This window comes from Octopus sinensis, linkage group LG13 (genome assembly GCF_006345805.1).
Source record: "Octopus sinensis linkage group LG13, ASM634580v1, whole genome shotgun sequence".
NCBI lineage: Eukaryota > Metazoa > Mollusca > Cephalopoda > Octopoda > Octopodidae > Octopus > Octopus sinensis.
This window is the reverse complement of record NC_043009.1, coordinates 33,855,489-33,878,916: the sequence shown is the minus strand read 5'-3', so window position 1 is coordinate 33,878,916 and position 23,428 is coordinate 33,855,489. Positions and strand designations below refer to the sequence as shown.

The window sequence follows — 23,428 nt, the reverse complement described above, 5'->3', positions numbered from 1 at the left end:
CCATGTGTTTGGGAAGCAAACTTCTTTTCACGCAGCCACTCCTGCACCTATATATATGTGTGTGTGTACATATATAATATATATGTGTATACCCAATTAAGAATATAATCATTTTAAAAATAACGATCTTAGCAATGGCCAGCATGTAATAAAAACTGTAGATATATAATCATATAGATATAAGTATATTTATGGGTACTGAGAAACAGCACCTACACGCTAGAAATAGATATCAAATGACTCTAAAACCACATTTTTTTTTCACTTTGCTGGCACAGGTTGAAAGCGAAGCAAATGAATAAAAACATGACAAAGATTTTACATATCTATATACATACATACATACATACATACATACACACATATATATATATGTCCAACCCATACCAGCATGGACAACAGACGTCAAATGATAATATATATATATATACATGTGTGTGTGTATGTATATATATATATATATATATTATATATATATATATATATATATATATATGTGTGTGTGTGTGTGTGTGTGTACATATATACACATACATATGTATGTGTATGTATATATACAAATACATATCTGTGTGTGCGTGTAGGTACATAGATAGATAGATAGATAGATATACATATGTATGTGTGTCTGAGTGCATATATATATATATGGATATATATACATACAGAGAATACACACACACACACACACACACACATATATATATATATATATATATATATATATATATATATATATACATATGTACATACACCACACACACACAGAGCAAACAACAGAAATCATAGAATTTGTTTATTCTTCTCCGTTACACTAGACTAACTGCTTGACATTAGTGAATACCTGAAACATTCTATCCTGTAATTTTAGTTCACAGGTAGACAAACCGAGCTTAACAGCTAATTGTAACCTAGCAACTATGAACAAAACAAACATGGCGATGGCTATTGTTGGTGAATTTGAAATAGAAAGAATAAATACCAAAATAAAACAAGAAAAACAAATGAAGTAAGTATTAAACAGTACTTCTCTTCATTAATCTGAACGTTTTCTTTATCCAACACTTGTGTTTGTATTTTGCTCATTCTTCAATCCATCAACGGTTAATGGGCATCTACGAAAAGAGAACTTTAAATATCCACAACAGTGATACAATACTGTACTCTAGCAAGACTCTTCACTCCAGCAATGATGACAGTACATTTTTAATCTGATATTAATTGTGATTATGATGAAGTGCGAAGTATCTCTATATATATGCAATATATATGCATAACATGATATATATATGCATGTATGTATGTATGTATGTATGTATGTATGTATGTACCTATAATATTCTTTTTTCTTTACTTGTTTCAGTCATTTGACTGCAGCTATGCTGGAGCACTGCCTTTAGTAAAAAAAAATCGACTCCAGGACTTATTCTTTGTAAGCCTAGTACTTATTCTACTGGTCTCTTTTGCCAAACCACTAAGTTATGGAGACATAAACACACCAACATCAGTTGTTAAGCAAGGTAGGGAGACAAATACACACACAGAGTGGCTGTGTGGTAAGTAGCTTGCTTACTGGCCACATGGTTCCGGGTTCAGTCCCACTGTGTGGCACCTTGGGCAAGTGTCTTCTACTATAGCCCCGGGCCGACCAATGCCTTGTGAGTGGATTTGGTAGACGGAAACTGAAAGAAGCCTGTCGTATATATGTATATATATATGTGTGTGTGTGTGTGTTTGTGTGTCTGTGTTTGTCCCCCTAGCATTGCTTGACAACCGATGCTGGTGTGTTTACGTGCCTGTCACTTAGCGGTTCGGCAAAAGAGACCGATAGAATAAGTACTGGGCTTACAAAGAATAAGTCCTGGGGTCGATTTGCTCGACTAAAGGTGGTGCTCCAGCATGGCTGCAGTCAAATGACTAAAACAAGTAAGAGAGTAAAATAGTATGTATGTACTTATAATATTCTTTTTTTCTTTACTTGTTTCAGTTATTTGACTATGCTGGAGCACTGCCTTTATTAAAAAAAAATCGACTCCAGGACTTATTCTTTGTAAGCCTAGTACTTATTCTACTGGTCTCTTTTGCCAAACCACTAAGTTATGGAGACATAAACACACCAACATCAGTTGTTAAGCAAGGTAGGGAGACAAATACACACACAGAGTGGCTGTGTGGTAAGTAGCTTGCTTACCAACCACATGGTTCCAGGTTCAGTCCCACTGCATGGCACCTTGGGCAAGTGTCTTCTACTATAGCCTCGGGCCGACCAAAGCCTTGTGAGTGGATTTGGTAGACGGAAACTGAAAGAATCCCGTCATATATATGTATATATATATATATATATATATATATATGTGTGTGTGTGTGTTTGTGTGTCTCTGTTGGTCCCCCCAACATCGCTTCACAACCGATGCTGGTGTGTTTAGGTCCCCGTAACTTAGTGGTTCGGCAAAAGAGACCGATAGAATAAGTACTAGGCTTACAAAGAATAAGTCCTGGGGTCGATTTGCTCAACTAAAGGTGGTGCTCCAGCATGGCTGCAGTCAAATGACTGAAACAAGTAAAAGAGTAAAGAGTATATATATACATACAATGGGCCTCTTTCAGTTTCTATCTACCAGATGCACCCACAAGGCTTTGGTCGGCCCAAGGCTATAGTATTAAGTAAATTAAATTATCAGTTATTCAAAATTCATTCTCACTGCATTGTGCAAAAGAACATTTATATGCATGTAGGCATCTCGAGAGTCATTCAGAAATTCTATTATTTTCTCATTAGTCTACAGAATAGACAGGAATTCCTTGGAGCAGAGATGGCATCTCCTAGAAATTATATTGTATGGTTTTGCATACCTTATTATGGACCAATTAATGCTGTACTTCATTTTATCCTCCTTCAGTCACCATACAAAATCTGCCAAAGATGTTGAATGTCTCTTATTTTTTTGTCTTAAAGCTGGCAACGTGGTTATGATAACAATTCTTAAATGAATCAGTCGTCTGCCCAATGTAAACATTGGGCCCTCCCCTTGTGTGCACGGTACATTTATATACAAGATTTTTACTCATACAGAGATTCATCAAAGGACATTTTGATTTATCTCTGCATGAGCATTTATCATATTTATTTGTATATAAGGCAGTCTTGAATCCATTAACCGGTATTGTTACCATGCTAACTGTATCATGAGTATTTCTACTACTACAAATTGGTCATAGTTGGTATTTATCAATGCGGTTTACATCTCATTGATGGTATTTAGATGCAACTGTTCACTAGATCCAGTAGGTGGGTTATTGAACCTTTACTGCATTTTGCTATTGTTTATGTGATGCATAAGCTGCTCTAAATTAGCAGAGTTGGTGTAGGATACCTTCACAATGTGTTGATTAAAAATAACAATGATACCAATTAGATTTAGGAAAACACTTGTCTAAAGCAGCAAACAATTTTCCAGCAATCTTGGTTGAAACATGCAAGCCAAAAACTGTGTTGAACCAGAGGACATCTGTTGTTAGGCTTATTTGATGATATATATATATATATATATATATTTCTTTACTGGCCACAAGGGACTAAACACAGAGAGGACAAACAATGACAGACAAACGGATTAAGTCGATTATATCAACCCCAGTGCGTAACTGGTACTTAATTTATCGACCCGAAAGGATGAAAGGCAAAGTCAACCTCAGTGGAATTTGAACTTAGAACATACAGCAGACGAAATGCAGCTACGCATTTTGCCCAGCATGCTAACGTTTCTGCCAGCTCGCCGCCCTTGATATATATATATATCATCATGGTATATATTTATCATCATCATAGTCGTCGTCATCATTTAACATTCGGTTTCCATGCTGGCATGGTTTGGACGATTTCACAGAAAACTGGTAAGCCAGGGACTACATCAGGTTCAAATCTAATTTGCAAGGTTTCTGCAGCTGGATGCCCTTCCTAATGCCAACCATTTTGGGTGTTTTTTACGTGCCACTGGTATGGGTGCCACGAAAGAGAAGAATCAGAAAAAGAAAAGGAAGAAGAAGAAGAAGAAGAAGAAGCAGCAGTGTGGAGGCGCAATGGCCCAGTGGTTGGGGCAGCGGACTCGCGGTCAGAGGATCGTGGTTTCAATTCCCAGACCGAGCATTGTGTGTGTTTATTGAGCGAAAACACCTAAAGCTCCATGAGTCTCCAGCAGGGGGTGGTGGAGACTCCTGTTGTACTCTTTTGATCCAACTTTCTCTTACTCTTTCTTCCTGTTTCTTGTCCCCGACTTCCTACGCAACCGCTGAGCCTGAATACGCATTCATCCATCCGTCAATCCGGCGATGCCTATGTAATTCACTTCACCACAATTCTGAATTTCTCATTCAATATGGTTTTACAGGTGATAAGGAAACTGAATGGCAGATTGGATTGTAATAAAAATCACTACATGTTGGTTCATACATTGTTTTCATTTTCTATACTAGGCCATATGGTGTGATGCCTGTTTATTCAGATTTATGTTACAGAGGGAAACTATATTTTTCTTTTACTCCAAAGAGAATTACTTTGAGGGTTTATGCAGTTGATGCTTGTAGCCAATATAGCAAATGTTACTTTTGATTGAATGTTATCTAAACCTGTATGAGTTAGAAATACTCTAAAGAGGTATTTTTTCAATAAGGGCAGGTAGCCTCAGATTTTTTCCTCAGAATGTTATCTGTTGCTATTAAGATGTTAAACTTCTCCAGGATGCACAGATACTATGATATGGCTTTTTCTATAATAATCCTTTTTATTTATCTGTTATTGTGGGTTTATCTACTTTCACGTTATCAAGTGTGTAATAAAAATATTGGATTAATGCTATTTCCAGACATAAAAGAAGGCATGTGGTGTATATACTCAATTGAAATGGATTCTCTTATATAGGCCATTCAGTACCATCTACTGTTTTCTGTGGCTTTATACACAAGTATCTGCATTAGACATAATCTGTAAAGTGAGCATGTTGATACATATCTGAACATGCACCCAGGTTGTTGGAATAGTACTAATTACTATGGTTTTGGGGGAACTTTCTCTTCTCGTACCTCTTATTCTGAGTTCAAATTCTGCTAGGATGAAATCCACATTATCCCTCAGTGGTTGGTAAAAAGAAGTATTATAAACATCCATTAGCCAGAAGTAGTCTCTGCATTATTGCTTGACCTATAAAAAAAAACCTATTTATTTTGCATTCCTCAAGAGGTCAAGTGTCAATTATATAATAGGTATCAGTGATTTTTTTTCCTTTTAATAGTTTAGACAAAGGAGGAATAGTAGTGCTCATAGTCCAAAGACCTTTCCAGGACTTTTGTGGCAGATGAAAACAAGGGAGGAAGCCGACTTGAGTACTCACAAAAGATATGGACACCATTAAAGGTCAAAGTGGTGGTGTCAAACTATATGACATATTGAGCCAAGAATAACAAAGATTCCTCTAATAGGATTTTACACAGTTCTGCCTACCAGTTTTAATTCATTGGGTTACTTTCAACCCAGCTGAAGTTGTTCAATTGACTAATCTCTTCATCTTCACTCTTTCTATAACCCTTCATGACTTGTGTCAAGGAAATAATTCAAAATTAAAGAATCTCAATAATATGTTTGACAGGGACATGTTGGATAATTCTCTGCAAGAATTAATTACTACTGTCAAAGAACTTGAACAGCGTTCAGAAACTATACAAGATGAAGGTATGCAATTACTTGTTATTACTTGTTTCCTTTTATCTCTTTTGATATTTTGTTTATTTCTTTCATGGAGCTTAAAGAATGGAATTAATAAATCACTTGGAATGCATAAACTCAATTCTGAAAGTGTGTATGTGAGTATACACACATTTCTATATATAATTTTAAGATACAACCTCATGGATGCATGTATTTAAATATGCATGTGTCTGTATAGGAGTAAATGTAAGAACAAGCAAGTTTCCATCTTTAAACTTCATTCTGTCAACACCTCAAATGTAAAGTACATGTCTGTGTATGTGTGTGTGTGTATGTATAAATATATATATATATAGTTAATCCAAACATGAAAGCACAAAAAAACAGAACAACGTGAGGACGTGGAACAAATATAGTATTATTGGACGCTCAGGAAAGAAGGAAAGAAGGAGGGTTTAATGTTTCGAGCGGAGCTCTTCGTCGGAAACATAGGAGAAGGAAAGATCCAGAGAAGGGAAGACAGAGGAAAAAAATCGCCAACGGTACACACACAGTCACATTTTGAATGGGGGTGGCATGGAACTTCAAGAGGAAGCCACGTGGTGTGACGTGATGGCGGAGGCAACGGCTAAGAAAGGAGAGATGGCTAGAGTGGCGCGTTTTTTTAAAAAGTAAGTGAGAAAGCTTTTTTGCAGGTTGCAAGCATTGGGGGGGAAAAAAAGCAAGAAAACGGCAAAGAAGGGATTGAAGGTGTTGGAGTTCTGTGTGCATGTATAGTGAACTGAAAAATAACTCTTTCGAAAACATCTAGAATTTCAATCAAAAAAAGTTGACCACATCCATACTTTGGCAATATGCTGTGCTTGAGAAGAAGACACATCAAGCTAAGTTAAATTGTAGTCATGGCAGTTACTGGTATCACACAACTGGCTCTCATGCCAGTGGCATGTTAAAGCATCCATGCTAATGGTACATAAAAGTACCCATTTCATTGTCAGAGTGGGTGATGTTAGGAAAAGCATCCAGCCTTAGAAATCATGCCAAATCAGACTGGAGTTTTGTGCAGCCCCTCAGCTAGCCAGCCCTGGTCAAACTGTCCAACCCATGGACAATGGACGCTAAATACTGATGATGATGATAATGATGATGACGACAATGACAGCCAATACAATTTTTATTGGCAAAATTTTGGCCAATAATTCACAAGGAAAAGTGAAATTTTCATGTACAAGAATATCCGCTAGTTTTGTCTAGCAGCTTTCCATATCATTAAAACAGTGAGAGAGAATAAACAGCATTCTCAATACAACGATTTCGTTCTAAGTTTGGGCTCTAGAAGAATTATTATACTCAATTTAGAGCATTTTTGGTAGAAATATATGTGTACTTAATAATTAGTTCATCCATTTCTTGAAATTCTGGCTCAAACTCAAGATTTGAAGTCTTGGATTTGTGTTCCATTTGACCTCTTGCCACATGAAAATACATCAGTTTGGCAAGTAAGGTGAGTGTACCACCCTCTTTACTAACTTTGTACCTTTTTCGCCTTTCAAATGATATATAATTTTCCTCAGAAGATATTTATTTTGACATGAAAAACATGAAGCAAAAAGTGTGTTTTTGCATATTCAAACTGTGCTTGTCTCACTTGTATGGCATTTTATAGCGATACCTATTAATGTGCATTATCTAATCATAATCTGTTCTTTGCTATCATTGGGAGAAGACGAGGTGATATCAAAAGGTTCCTGGACTAGTTATGTTTAATAAAACATGACTTATTTGCCTAAGTTTTACATCATCTCCTTTGAAATTGACATCTTGTGCAGCAATATACTGGTCCCAGTGTTCCTGCCACTTTTGGGATCTGGCCTGGAACACATTTTCCATAAGCAAGTCAAGGAATTTCTGCGATTCACTCTGGATTTCAAAAACAGTGTTAAAATGGCAAGCTTTAAACTGCATCTTCATTTTGTGGAAGAGATGGAAGTCTGCAGGTGCTAAATCTGGTGAATGAGATAAGCGTAGAAGCAATACCATGTTCCACAAGTGAAGAGAGCTTGATGACAGGGTGCATTGTCATCTTGAAGAATCCAATTCTTCATGCTCCCAGATCCAGTTGATTTCACTGAATGCCCTCCCTCAAACACTTCAAAACACCCTTGATTGTCTTCTGATGATCCTTGTGCACAAGCTGATGAATTTTCTCCACATTTCTTGGGGTGACGCTCATGGTAGGTCTTCCAGATTGCTTATAGTCTTCCAGAGACGTCCTTCCAATTTTGAAGTGCCCATGCCACACTCAAAACATTGCTAACAACCCATTGCTTCATTGTTGTAAGCTTGCCAAAGCATGCTCAATGTCTTTGTAGCAGACTTCCTAAGTTTCAGGTAAAATTTCACATTGGCTTTTTACTCCAACTTCCTGTCCATAACAAAAATTGAAAATTACAGCATACATGTGATCACAAAAACAAAAATTTCACAGCTTGCAAAGTAAATACAGCGACATCACTCAGTACATTGCCCCATGAAGGTCACTGCTAGCTCTCTCTGCACATGCAACCAAATACTGTCATCTGTTGGCACACTTCAGAAATAGTCCAGGAACTTTTTGATACCACCTATAATGTTATTTAACTACTTGAAATTCTAGTGCAACATAAATCAAAAATTCCATCACCAGCTGTGATATATGCTAATACAAATGTATTTGAGTCTTTTGGCATACACTGACAAAGTAGTCATGCCTGTTCTATTCTAAATGTCTTAAATAGTGTTGTTTAATTTGTCGTGTTTAAGGAAATGAATGGCGGACACGTTTTGAGACACAGGAAGAAATCAACAAACAGCTACAGCAACAAGATCTTGTACTCACCAAGAAAGTGGATGAAGCAAGGAGTAACTTGAAAGAAGGTACTGTAAGACTATGGCTCTATATGTGAGATAAATACTACAGGATGAGAAAACTTAAACTGCTAATTGTTTTTGGTAGATAGCTTAATTAGGTAAATAATATGAGAAGTATATAAAGTGGTCAGCTGGCAGAAATGGTAGCACATTGGGTGAAATGCTAAGCAGTATTTCGTTTGTCTTTACATTCTGAGTTCTAATTCCACTGAGGTTGACTTTGCCTGTCATCCTTTCAAGGTTGATAGTATAGACACACACTTTTTTTTTTACTCTGTTACTTCTACTTGTCCATGCTTGCCTGGATGAGACGGCATTTGATGGGATATGTGTTCTATGGCTGGATGCCATATGTGTGTATATGCATATATATATAAGCATATGTATGTGTGTGTGTGTGTGTACACATATATTGAAAGAAAGAAAGTGGCAAAAGATCGATGTATGGATAATTTATTTGTATAATATAAGGATGTTGAAATTTTTTTAAATAGTAATACAAATAAATTATAAATTGTAAAGCTCAAAAAGAAATGGGAGATGAGAAAAAACCTACATATATGTTTTGGTTCTAGCCCCTAGTTGACATGTAATTCTAAGCATTTAGTTATAGGCTAAGAATGGTATCATTTTTAACTATATAGGGCAGAACTTCATCAGGGATTTTATGAGCTTATAGAACAAAGGTTAACATATTTTTTGAAAGAATGCATACAAAATATTAATAAGTTTAAGAAGTTAGAACCTATATATATAATGTAAATGTATGTAGCTGGTGAGTTATAGATATTAGTGAAGATGCCATATAGTAAATAAAATAAATAAATATAAACAAAAAATAAATAAAACCAGCCTAAAAAAATAAGGGTAAAGAAAGCAGATAAGAAGGATGAAAATTTAAAAAATCAATAAATAGAAATTAAAGAAAAATATAAATGTATGTAAAATACATATAATATAAAATTTAAATAGAAAGAAAAGAATAATACTTAAATATGCAAAGGAAAAAATTATATAATAAAATAAATGAAGGATAAGTTAGATCATAAAAATGATTATTCAATGATTATAGAAAAATTATTTCTATTGGTTTGGTAATTGATACAATTCAGGAAAACTATAGATGAGTAGCAATCACATCATTATGTGTCATATTTAATATATATATATATATATACGAGCAAAACAACCCCCGTCCAATGGACGGTACTCAGTTGTAAAACTCTTAAACCAAATTTTCTCAAAACAACTTGTCTGACAATCCCATAGGCCTCCCCTTTGAGAAACACTGATTTAACTTAAATTTGAGACACCAGCAAAAGAAGAAATAAAGATAGACTTTTTTTCTATTCCAAAGAAAAATGATTTTATTCACACAAATATGCAACCAAAGAGTTTAAAGTACCAGTAATAATAAGGCTGTTGACTGGGAGAACACAAACATGGTTTAAAAAGTAAGCTTGGCAGGAAAGAAACGTGCCTTTCTACTATAGATGCTTCCTTGCATTTATCCTAAGGAGATAACCAATTTTCATTACCAAGTTTTTATGAATGGAAAAATTTTGAGGGTAATATTCATTGCACAAAAGATAAATAAGCCTCTTGAGCTGATGTTTCTGACTTTGATACCATGTGTATGTATGCATGCTGGTGTGTGTGTGTGCATGTATGTGAATGTATATTTGTATATTGTGTTTGCTTGTTATGTTTATGTGTGCAAGTATGTATGTATTTGTGTGTACATTTGCATGTATCTTATTTATTTCTATATTTTAAAATGATTCATTTTCTTTTCTCAGCCATGAAGAAGCCCAAAGATAACAACAGTACCCAAGACAACACAGAAGTGGGTATAATCTGTATTATATAGCTATGAATATAGTAGTAGTTGTTGTAGTAATAATAGTGGTGGTGGTGGTGGTGGTGGTAGCAGTAACAGCAGTAGCAATGGTGACAGAGCAAGGCAGCAAACTGGCTGAGTGATTAAAGTAACAGATAAAATTGTTCCAGCTTTTGTGCTTTTAGCTCATGTCACCAAGGTGAACTTTGCCATTCATTCTTTAAGATTCAATAAAGTACCAGCCCAGTACTGGGGTTGATTCTTCTCTCTTTCTTTCTCTCCTCTCTTTCTCTTCACTTCATCTCTCTGGACTACACCAAAAAGCTGTTCTTGTCATCATGTTGATTTGGTCTGAAAATTATGTTAAGGGTACATATACCTATGGACAAGGGCCCAGGAACAAGGAACAACTTTTAGTGAGTGCAAAATCAAAATTTGCATTCCTTACATACTTTGCCAGGTTTAGAAAATAGTGTCTAAAAATTGATCTATAAAAAGTTGCTTGAAGTTAGGTTCCTTCGCAAAACAAAAACAAAGGACAAAAATATATAAACAAAATGTTACAATTCCCAAGAGATAGCAGTTATTCAACATAGGCCCACAGGTCAGAAATGGTTGGACACTGTACGAGTGCATGCAGAATGGTTTTGTCGCTCTGACTGCATCTTGGGCAGGTCAGCCCCGTATTTCTTGAGCCATGCCTGTAGAGCTTATCCCGAATGGGTAGCACTTCTCGATAGCACTGCCAGGCCAGGGATATCTGAAAGTTGTCCATAGGTTGTCATATTACAAATCCATTACAGTAGTCTCATTGTTACCATCCTTGATGTACCCAATGTGTTTAACCCCATGGTTTATTACTGTGCAATATTGTACTTCGTATACATGCATCAGATAATCTATCCTTCACTCAGAGAGAAAGTCTTATTGATACTAGCAACAGTAAGAGCTCCTCTACTCCATACTAAATCTGGTTTTATGCTTTTGCAATATCAACCTCAACCTTAATATTTAGTCACCTAGATAATGGAGTCTACTAGCTAATTCTAAAGAGCATTCTGTGTAGTTGAAACCCTGGACACATATGCAAACAAACAAACACAAATGCACACACAAATACCTACATACACAGAATCATACGGATACACACAAGTTATTTCAAGCACACATTAAAACATACTCACAAACACATATCTGCACATACTTCTTGCCAAATTATTCCTTATATTCTCTTTGCTGGATTAATCCTCATGTTTTCCTTATTAGATCAATCCTAACTCATCCTTGTTAGATTACTCCTCGCCTTAATCTTGCTAGATTACTCTTCACTCTATCTTTGATAGATTACTATTGATGTTATCTCTGCTAAATTATTCCTCACTTTGTGTTTGCTTGATTACTGTCCAACTCATCTTTGCTAAATTATTCCTCATTTTTCCTCACCTCATATTTACTAGATTACTGTTCATTTTATCATTAATAAATTACTGTTTCGCTTTTGGATTTGGTTTGCAAGATTCTTTATATGAGATCGTGTGTTGAAGCATATACTGTTGTGTCTGGGGAGAGTCATTCTCTTTTAGTGCCTTATTATTTAACACACTCACCAGTAAAATTTCCTCTTATTTCTTATTTTTATTTTCTAAAATTTTCGTTGCGTCTTGCAACCTTTTCAATAGTCTTGTTAAATAGTGTGTTAAATAATAAGGCACTAAAAGAGAATGACTCTCCCCAGACACAACAGTAAATTACTGTTTATTTTATCACTACTAGATTATTGTTCATTTTATCTTTGCTAGATTACTGTTTGTCTTACCTTCACGCCATAATTTTTTCTAGATTATTCCTTATCTTATCTTTGCTAGATTACTCCTCAATATGTTAAAATCCTGGAGAAAGAGAAGAACAGTCTAGCAAATCAGCTGAGAGACTTGGAATGGAGACTGGACCAGGAATCAAAAGTAAGTTATTGGTGTGGTTGTAGTGTCAGTGCTTGTTTTATTATATTGATAATAGTGATTGTTGTGATGGCAGTAGTGATAATTATTGTGTAAATTGAAGTTGTGGTAATTGTTGTGATGTAGTGATGTTGTTATTGTTGTGGTTGTGGTCGGGGTTATTTTAGTTGTCACATTCGTGTTTGTTGTGTTTCTGGTTGCTAGCAGTAATTGCTTCTAATGTAGGGACACATCCAGAAATGTTGGGGGAGGGTGTTAGTTAATTAAGTGAACTCAGTACTAGTCTGGTATTTTATTGTATCAAGCCTCGGAGGATGAAAGCAAAGTTGACCATAGTGGGAGTTGAACTCAGCACATAAAGAACTGGAATAAATACAGTATGGTATTTTTGCTGGTGCTCTAAAGATTCTGCAAGCTTAGTGTCTTCGTTCATCATCATCATCATCATCATCACCGTCGTTTAATGTCTGCTTTCCATGCTGGCATGGATTGGACGGTTTGACTGAGAACTGGCAAGCCAGAAGGCTGCAATCTGATCTGGCAAAGTTTCGACAGCTGGATGCCCTTCCTAATGCCAACCACTCTGAGAATGTAGTAGGTGCTTTTACGTGCCACTGGCATGAGGGCCAGTCAAACAGTTCTGGTAACGACCACGTTCAAAAGGTGTTTTTTTACATGCTACCTGCATGGGAGCCAGTCCAGCAGCATTGGCAACGACCATGCTGAAATGTTGTTTTCCACATGCCACTGGCACATATGCTGATAAGGCAATGCTAGCAATGATTGTGCTTGAATGGTGCTTTTTACATGCCACTGACATGGTAGCCAATCTGTGGCCCTAGCAACAATCATGCTCAAATGTGCTTTTAACATTCCGCTGGCATAAGTGCCAACCAGGTGGTACTGTCATCGGCCATGTCAGTGATTTTGATTTTGATTTTCATTTCACTTGCCTCAATAGGTCTTCGCAAGCAAAGTTTATTGTCCAATGAATGAGGGGTACTCATAAGTGGGCTGGTTACACCCACTGACATAGGCCACAGGCTATGGTCTCACTTGGCTTGTCAGGTTTTCTCAAGTACAGCATATCTCCAAAGGTCTCGGTCACTAGTCATTGTCTTGGTAAGGCTCAATGTACAATGGTCATGCTTCACCACCTCATCCCAGGTCTTCCTAGGTCTACCTCTTCCACAGGTTCCCTCAACCACTAAGGTATGACACTTTTTTACATATCTGTCCTCCTTCATTCACAACACATCACCATACCAGCGCAGTCATCTCTCTTGCACACCACATCTGATGCTTCATAATTCAACTTTTCTCTCAGGGTGCTTACACTCTGACGAGTATGCACACTGACATTACATATTCAGCGGAGGCTACTAGCTTCATTCCTTGCAAGCTTACATGTGCCCACAGCAGTCATGGAACATGTTTCACTGCCATGTAGCATGGCTGTTCATACACATGCATCATACAGCCTACCTTTTACTCTGAGTGAGAGGCCCTTTGTCGCTAGCAGAGGTAGGAGCTCTCTGAATTTTGCCCAGGCTATTCTTCTTCTAGCAGCTACACTTTCAGAGCATCCACCCCTGCTACTGGCTTATCCTTGTTTGCAGGGAAATGCACCATATATGCATCTATTTTTGAAACAGCTGTAAGAGGCTATCTGCACACCTTCTTATTTCCTTATTTCTTATCATTGACTCTATTGTAGGTGGGTAGGTATGAATAAATGTATATATATGTATGCATGTATGTATGTGTGTGTGTATGTATATATGTATGTATGTATGTATGTATGTATGTATGAATGAATGAATGAATATATGTTTGTATGCATGCATATATGTTTTTCTCTTTCTCTATTTAATTTAGTGTGACTAACCACTTGTTTATAGCAAGGTTTGTGAAGGAAAGCATCTTGTTATGTTCATCATCTTTTAAATCTTAAGATGGTCTTGCAGATTTTTTGTAGTCCCAGATATCTTGATCATTCGTTGCGTTACGTTCTCTCCTGAAGAACCCAAGTTCAGCCATATTTTGTTTCAGATGGGTTGGTATGTATTCTGCTCTCCAATAATAATAAGTATGAAACTGAAAGTGTATTTTGGGTATTGGATTTGCAAACCCCTTATCAATGGTCTCTTGGTGTACTCTTTCTCCTGTATTTTCCTAATCTCATTGCTGTCCAGAGGGCAGCTGATTTCCACAACAAAGCATATCTTTTTCTTGTGTGACTGTTTTAATTTATTATGTTTAACCAATATTCTTTTGACCTATCAGTCTCAATATAGTCAACTTTGTCTGTTGCTGTTTTCCTTTTTGTTATCTTGTTCAAGGCTACTCTAGCCACCATATTATCCGTTGTAGGAAAATAATATCAGAAAGACATTTTCTTGCTCTTAGCAATAATATGGTTGATGTCTTCAGTCTTGATTTTACACTGCCTACATTTGTGGTCTGTCGATGTTTTCTACCTTTTATGTTGCAGGTACTTAGTGGGAATCCCTTGTTCTAGAATTGCATGAAGGTAGTCTTCAAAGTGGGATGTCATAAACTAGTTGGCACTCCATGCCAAGCTTTATTCTATTCTTTGATAAATAAAATTTACTAATGTTCACTGGAGAGTGAAACTATCAAAATCTAGTTTTTGAAAAGATATTTTTACTTTCACTGTCCATATTCCTGCTGCTTCAAAGTCTTTATATTTCTATATTTCTTAGTGTTATTATTTTTAAGTTTGTGCTGTGAGTAAGAATTAAATAAATTTTAACACTGATAAAAATGTTCCATTAAGCTATTAACACTGTAGTTTTTTTTAATGCTTAAAATTACAGGCATATCATAAAGCTAATGATGAACGTAAACAGTACATCCTGGAGATTAACATTACCAAGAGTACATTAGAAGACTTAAAGATGAAACAGCGATACAACAATATCACCAGCCATTATGCACACAATTATGCCATGGCTGCACAGATGAACCAACAAAATGACCAGCTCCACAGCCCAAGACAACAACGGGATGAAGATGGGTAAGTTTATATGTCTATATTTATATATATATATATATGTTGAGGTGCAATGGCCCAGTGGTTAGTGCAGCGGACTCGCAATTGTAGGATCGCGGTTTCGATTTCCAGACCGGGCGTTGTGAGTGTTTATTGAGCGAAAACAACTAAAGCTCCATGAGGTTCCGGCAGGGTGTGGTGATCCCTGCTGTACTCTTTCACCACTCTTTCTTCTGTTGGCCTGCTCGCTTAGCCAGCGGAGTGGCGTCATTCGAAGGCTAAAACAATGCGAACGCATTGTGACCAGCGATGTGTAACAACATCTGATGGTTTGGTTGGTCAAGTGATATATATATATATATATATATATATATATATGTAATTATAAGATCCAAGGATCTAAGTGTAGGAAGTTTGTTAGCTCCAAGCTGTCAATGGTAGGTGTAAAAGACAAATGATTAGGAACAATAATAATTTATTGGTGTTGAAGGTTCTAGGCCTTTCCCATATCAAAGTTTGGTAAGCTGAAAAACATTTTTTTATAGCTCACAGTCAGCAACTTGAGTTGATATGAATCATAATCGTCATCATCATGATTTAGCATCCAAATCTAAATTGAGGGAGTGGAGCTGGTAAAATCCAGGCTACATATGTTTCTAGCTAGCAGATCTGCTGATGTAATAATTTCTCAACAAGGTACACATCAGGCCAAAGATAGCTTAATTATATGAAGGTTACATTGTTGTTAAGTTAACTTGCTGAAGTATATACATATATTATATATCTGTATGTGTATTTCTTCCACATTCACACACAAGGTTTTGATGAATTTTGTCTAAAACATGCCAGCATGAAAAACAGATGTATGGTCCTGCTCGTTTCAGTGAAACAGTTCTTGAAATACTGCGTCCGCTTACATGTAACAATAGAATTTTTCTGCACACCCTACCCCAATAAACCAAACTATTTCTTCTATTCTCTTCTTCACATTTCCCCTTTTTCATGCACTATGCTTATCTCTCATGCCAGGAATGTGTCTAATATTTAAATTGGTCTATCCAATAATGTTACACTGCTAAACTTAGTGGCTATTTAAACAGTGTGTTTGTGGACACGGTACCAAAGAAGGATCAATAACTCTTAAAATATGCATATATGCCCATTACCAATGTTTGTCTCTTCGATCACATTGTTTACATACATGTCTTTGCATATGAAACATCATAACTTTCAGTACTGGCTCTAAATTCTATAGAATATCTGTAGAGATAACTTGAAAGTGATATACATATGTGTTATCATCATTTCATCATTTAACATTCACATTCTATTCTGCATCTCTGTGTGAATGTGTGTATGGATATATTTTTATGTATTTGCATTTGTCCCTCACCTCTTGAGAACTGGTATAGATTTGTTTATATCTGCATAACTTAGCAGTTGGTAGCATAAACCAGACTTAATGGAATAAGCACCAGACTGGAGTTGGTTTGATTGGTTGAAAACCCGTCAAAGTGGTGCCCCAACATGACTGCAGTTCAGCAATTGAAACAAGTAAAAGAATAAAAGAATAAATTTAGAAAAGGAAAACTCTGTGAAGAGTATATAAGTGATTTGATACAATAGGCACAGGAGTGGCTGTGTGGTAAGTAGCTTGCTAACTAACCACACGGTTCTGGGTTCAGTCCCACTGAGTGGCATCTTGGGCAAGTGTCTTCTGCTATAGCCCCAGGCTGACCAATGCCTTAGTGGATTTGGTAGATGGAAACTGAAAGAAGCCTGTCGTATATATGTATATATATGTGTGTGTTTGTGTTTGTCCCCATAGCATTGCTTGACAACCGATGCTGGTGTGTTTACGTCCCCGTCACTTAGCGGTTCGGCAAAAGAGACCGATAGAATAAGTACTGGGCTTACAAAGAATAAGTCCCGGGGTCGATTTGCTCGACTAAAGGCGGTGCTTCAGCATGGCCGCAGTCAAATGACTGAAACAAGTAAAAGAGTAAATTTAAGGGCAATGATGACAGTGGGAACTGCTAGAACTAAAATATGAAGGAATGAGATGTCCAAAACTAAATGTTAATCTTTCTTGAATCACAAGGATATATACAGCCAATGCTTATCTCACATTACCCTCAGTATTAAACAGACGAGTGTTGGACTTTTCCTGAATAGCACAAAATAATATTTCACAGAGGACATTCATCGGCTACACAGTGCTACCGCTGTTTACATCATTGGATTTAGTTGTTGAATTTATCTTCCTTTTTTAATGATAGTTAAGCACAATTTAGGAGAAATTTGGCTGCTTTTTCTTGCAGAACAAGCAACTACATAGAGGTTCCTATGTTGTAGAACTGAAGGGTAGAGTTCCTGTCTGCTTTGATTTTATTCTTCAACATGTTTTTACAAAAATACCTGCATGCCTCCACCCTTTTTTTTTACTAGTAATTGATGTATTTCTGAAAATATTCCAGGAATGTAAGAGAAAATCACAGAGTCTTGGACCCTCGCAAAGGACCGATGAAAAAAACAGTTGGCATTCGAAATTTGCCTAGCTTGGACCAAGATGGTGACTAGAGAACTTTATGAGGAATAAACAATTAGTAAAAAACTGCAATCTATAAAAGGTAATAATGTCTGAATATTTTTCATCTATGTTGCTTTTAAGTAAGGCAGCAAATTGACAGAGCTGTTAAAATTACATTAAGTACTTCATGGATACTCTTTCTGGCTCTTGTGAGCCTAAATATGTCTTCCATCCTGAAAAGATGAAAGACAGACTAGGGTAATAGATTGGCAACTACTACTACTATAAGTGTTAGTACACTGGGTGAAATGCTTAGTGGCATTTTGCCGGTCTCCACATTCTGTGTTCAAATTCCACCGAGGTCAACTTTGTCTTTCCAGTGTAGATATTGGCCAACTCTGTTATGTCTTGGTTTGTACTCTACAGGTGCTAAAACCTTACACCCAGAGTCCAAGAAGTAAGGTGGAGAGGAAGTTCTGCTAGGTTCCTCACAGGCAAGGAACATAGGTATAATATTTTCTGGGCAAGGAACACTGACAGGGTCGGGGGTGTGGGTATACTTCTTGCAGAGAAATGGGTTGATAAGGTAATCGAGGTGGTCAGAGTCTGTGATAGAATACTTAAGATTAGATTAGTGCTGCAACATGGTTTAGCAACCATTATCTCAGCTTAAGCCCCTCAGCCAGGGCTACCTGATGAACAGAAAGACCAATTTTATGAGACCCTCTTGCAGACTACCTCATCAATGAATGACAGGGACCTTCTCTTTGTGGCTGGTGACTTCAATGGGTATGTTGGACAACATGCAGGTGAGCTTCCATGGTGCACATGGAGGCTATGGTTTTGGTTCCTACAATGAGGAGGGAACCAGGCTGCTGGAGTTCTGTGATGCAAATGATCTTATAGTTTGCAATACTAACTTCAGGAAACGTGTCAGTCATCTATTCACCTACTGATGTGGTGGACAAACTAGTCAAATTGATACATCCTTGCCAGGAAATGGGAAAGATGGCTACTTATAAATGCTAAAACCTTCTGAAGAATGCACCCCACAACATAGGTTAGTAGTTAGCGACTTCAAGATCAGGGTTAAATGGATGTCCTGAAGACGACTAGCATGGAGAAGGGTCTGGAAGCTTAAGGATCCTGCAAATGGACAGAGATTTAGAGACATATTACTCAAAGCTTTTGATGAAATAGAAGAGGATATAGCATCACATGATGTAGAAGACAACTAGATATTCCTATGAGACAACTTTTAGAGTTAGGATTAGGGCTTTAGAGTTCATTAATGACTATAACCCTCTTGTTCTGTATGTCTGGAAGGTGAATGTCAATATACAGTACATTGGTGGAGATGGCATGATTCTAAACTGATATATTACTAGTTATCAGACAAAGTCCAAAAAGAGTGACACTGAAGGCATTTGGGCTGAGATTGACAAATACAAGCCCATTTATTCAAAGTATAAGAGAGTCGGACTTCAGTTGATGGGCAAGTGTGAAACAGGTACCTATGAAGCTGCTGGCAATCTGCTTGGCCACCATTACTATGGGTGTTCTGAAAGCATTATTTGGATTGGAGCGATATTGCCTAGTTACCAATCGCATAAGTTCAGACCTCAGTATGAAGTGGACCAATTGGAGCCGGAGTCCACCATTCTTTATTATGAGAACATGGTGGAAAATTTGTATCCAAACAGACCCAATTCGATGGAGCACGTGAATTTGTATGAGATTGCAAGTAAATACAAATGCATGCCTCCAAACAAAGCCAGAAATACTAATGAAGAAATGTGGTTGAGAAATAATCTTGGCTATTTCCGTTCTGTCAAAGAGCGAATTGTAAAGTCATCAAACATTAGATTGACCGTGGATACTTTGGAGCATTATTACCATAGATACTTTGGAACTGTTAAGAGACTCAACTATGAATTTGGAAGGATTGCTTCCATTAACATTCTCTTTGATAGTTTAAACAAAGTCTTTTCCATCACAACTATCAAAACCAATTACAAATTTCCACCTGGTATGTTCATTACGAGAGATCAATTTCCCTTGTGTATTGCATATGCAATTTCTATCCACAAATCACAGAGAATAAGCATCGTGTCATTGTTGATTTGGGGACTGGTGTTTTCTCCAGTGGTATGGCTTATTTGGCCTTGTCCAGAGCTCACAAACTATGCAATGTTCACTTGACCGATCTTGATCCATTGAGTTTGAAATTTGTGCAATTCCAGCGCTTGGAAAGAATACAACTATTTGAGAGAGTGCATTAATATGGAGCCATTTCCATTGTGTAATGTGAGGCTTAAAATTATTAAACTGGCTAAAAAGGCGACCAAGAAGAACAAAGTTGTCATTAATATGGACAGCGAGTGGCTGTGTGGTAAGTAGCTTGCAAACCAACCACATGGTTCTGGGTTCAGTCCCACTGCGTGGCATCTCAGGCTTAGTGGATTTGGTAGATGGAAACTGATAGAAACCTGTCGTATATATGTATATATATGTATGTGTCTGTGTTTGTCCCCCTAGCATTGCTTGACAACCGATGCTGGTGTGTTTACGTCGCCGTCACTTAGTGGTTCGGCAAAAGAGACCGATAGAATAAGTACTGGGCTTACAAAGAATAAGTCCCGGGGTCGATTTGCTCGACTAAAGGCGGTGCTCCAGCATGGCCACAGTCAAATGACTGAAACAAGTAAAAGAGAGTAAAGAGAGTGAAATTGAAAAAGGTTAGATTTGACAACACGGTTGCAAAGCTCTACATCTCGCTGATCAATGAGAGAAATACATGTTTTGTGAACAGCACAATACAGGTTATCCACCAGCTGCCTTTGTTGGCCAAATACATGAAGTCCAGTAATGATATTGTCATTTGTGAAATTCATGATATTGCATCTTCATCTGGAACTAAACTGGTAGCCAACTTGAGAAATATTATTGGTGGCAGGTAAGTGTGCGCATGATTTTTGGAAGCACATTTATCATTTGCTGCCTGAAAATGTTAAACAAACATTCCTGTTTGAGGAGAATACATTGCTCAGGTACACTAGGAAACATGAGGCCAATTACCCTAAATTACACAATAATGAGTGTGATTGTGCATCAACCAATGGCTGTAGCACTTTCACGAATATGACTGACCTCAAGTCTGACCTGAGGTTGTATCCTTATTAGGATATGAATCTGGTCCTGCCATCAAAGTAACTTATCTCACTGGTGAATGACTGCCATTTTTTGACTTTTGGGAGGTTGTGGGTCAGGTTTGCAGCTTTTATGGAAATTTTTGTCATAATATTGCAAAGTCATGTCACTCAACCAGATTCTTGTAACCATTTTATCTTTCCGTATGATAATAAACAAATATGACAATTATTATCAATTTTATAGTACATTTTTTAATATTGTGACAGTCACACTATGTTAATTGGTTGGCTTTCGGGTGTCAGTTTATTAGAGACCGCCACACCATTAGGAGAAATATGGTACATATATAAAATATTATAAGCATTGCCTTAAAAAGTATGAAACTAGAATTGAAAAATGCACATGCAGTTCTAGTTAAACCTTCTCTTATACCAAAATTATCTACTGTTTTTTAATATCTTACTTAATTTCCTTTTGCTTCCATATAAAACCATTTTATTAATTCTACTAATTCTATTCTTATTGTCTTCTATATCTTAATGTTTTGACAAATTTACTCTCTGCATTTTGAAATGTTATTCTTTTATCTGTTTCAGCCCTAAGGCTGTGGTCATGCTGGGGCACTGCCAGTTGAGATATACTTTTAAACATGGAATTCTTTTAACCTGAAAATCAAGCTTAATATCTGCAGTAATTTAAAAATTGTACATATATTAATACAGACATGTAAATAATTTATGATAAAATTTAATAAAATAAATTATTTATACATGCTTATTAATCTGCAAAATAATTGTTATCAAATATGAATATCCAATGACAAAATAAATTTTATCATAGTATATTTCTGTCTTTATTTATAATTTTATACACTCCTTATGTTTTTCTTTTGTATTGTACTACATATTCTACATAGTTTGTAGAATGCTACATTAAGAAACTTTTTTGTGAGTACCACCAGATTAGTTGAATTCATATATTGTAACTTAAATTTAAACACACACACATACATATGTATAGCATGTTTGAAGTGGTGTACAGATATTGTATATTTAGATGAAGAAGGCAGTCAGAATTTCTGCTCTACCTTCCCTACTGATTTTCAAAAAAACACGCTTCAGTAGTCACATTTCCTTTCTCAGTTGCTACCTTCACCACTACCTCATCCCCAAAGGTTTCTGCCCCCATTTCCACCTCACTTTCCACTCTGCTTCTGTCATCCTACAAATACTCTGTACTACTTCCTACTGTCTTATGCATGCCACCATTCGTTCTAATCTCTCCAAAATATATGCTCTCAATTGCCTTCTCCCTCTCACTTATTCCACCTTTGTCTCCTGTCTTTCACCTTCCTTTGCACATTCCACTAAATCACTTTTTCCACAAGTTCCTCGTTTGCACTAAACAACATGAATTCGACCCACTCCGTTATTCTGTCCCATCCAATACATTCCCCCTCATCCCAACCCTTCCGTTACTCCAACCCCACACACTTACTCCTCCTCTCTCTCCTTCCAGCTTTCCATTGCCTCCCACCCCTCTCCACTTCAGTCTGTTGTTACCATTCCTTCTGATCTTCCCCTCTCTGAGACAGAGTGCTCTCTTCTCAGTAGGGGCCTGCACTTCATCCTTTTCACTCCATCCAGTAACGAATTTCAGACATTCATAGCTTTGTCTGCCATGTCAGGCTGTATGCACTATTCAACAACACTCCACCTGCATCTAATGAAGAGGACTGCCTCACCAAACTGGGTCGCTGACCATCCCACCGGACATCAGATCCTGGCCAATTCCAAGCAGCTGATCATTATGCAAGCATCTGCCAACCTGTTGTGGACTGATTTAACTTTCGCAGGCATCTCCAACATTTTATTTAATATCTCCCCAGCTGAACTATCATCTCTTTGATGTCTCTGTCTCCGTTACCACAAAGACATCATCATAAAACCAGCCGACAAGGGTGGAGCCATGGTGGTGTGGTGTGTGAACCTCTACAAGGCTGAAGCTTTCCGCCAACTTCAAGACACCTCCTATTGCCCTCTGGCCTCCAGCCCACACCTAACTACCAACAGACTGTGTCCTCCACTATCCATGACCTCGTCCCCTTCTTCCATCTTCCTCCCACCACCTCCAACCTCATTGTCTGCACTCCACACACCCCCAGCATTTACTTCCTTCCCCAAATCCACAAGCCCAACAACCCATCCACCCCATCATCTCCGCCTGTAATTGCCCCATGGAACTGATCTCTAAATACCCCAACCATGTCCTTACCCCACTAGTGGCTTCCCTTCCCTCCCACATCCACGACACTAACCAT

The 23,428-nt window shown here is 37.2% G+C and overlaps 1 protein-coding gene across 2 annotated transcripts; it reads left to right on the top strand.

Moving 5' to 3' along the window:
* Positions 1-908: 908 nt before the first annotated feature.
* LOC115218664 (coiled-coil domain-containing protein 169-like) lies at positions 909-21,950 on the top strand. Of its 2 annotated transcripts, XM_029788590.2 has the most exons (8): positions 911-1,009; positions 5,643-5,725; positions 8,504-8,617; positions 10,411-10,457; positions 12,317-12,412; positions 15,250-15,449; positions 17,903-18,055; positions 21,705-21,950. In XM_029788590.2, the coding sequence occupies exons 1-7, from the start codon at positions 921-923 to the stop codon at positions 18,003-18,005; spliced, it is 732 nt and encodes a 243-aa protein (XP_029644450.2). In that variant the 5' UTR covers positions 911-920; the 3' UTR covers positions 18,006-18,055; positions 21,705-21,950. The 2 variants fall into 2 exon arrangements, with proteins under 2 accessions (XP_036364188.1, XP_029644450.2); XM_036508295.1 differs by lacking the exon at positions 17,903-18,055 and having other exon boundaries at positions 909-1,009.
* The last annotated feature ends 1,478 nt before the right edge of the window (positions 21,951-23,428 follow it).

Coding starts and splice junctions, on each gene's coding strand:
- LOC115218664 (XM_029788590.2), top strand. CDS start 921: ATGAACAAAACAAACATGGCGATGGCTATTGTTGGTGAATTTGAAATA. Junction 8,618..10,410: donor AAGGAGTAACTTGAAAGAAG/GTACTGTAAGAC, acceptor TTCTTTTCTCAG/CCATGAAGAAGCCCAAAGAT. Junction 12,413..15,249: donor GACTGGACCAGGAATCAAAA/GTAAGTTATTGG, acceptor TTAAAATTACAG/GCATATCATAAAGCTAATGA.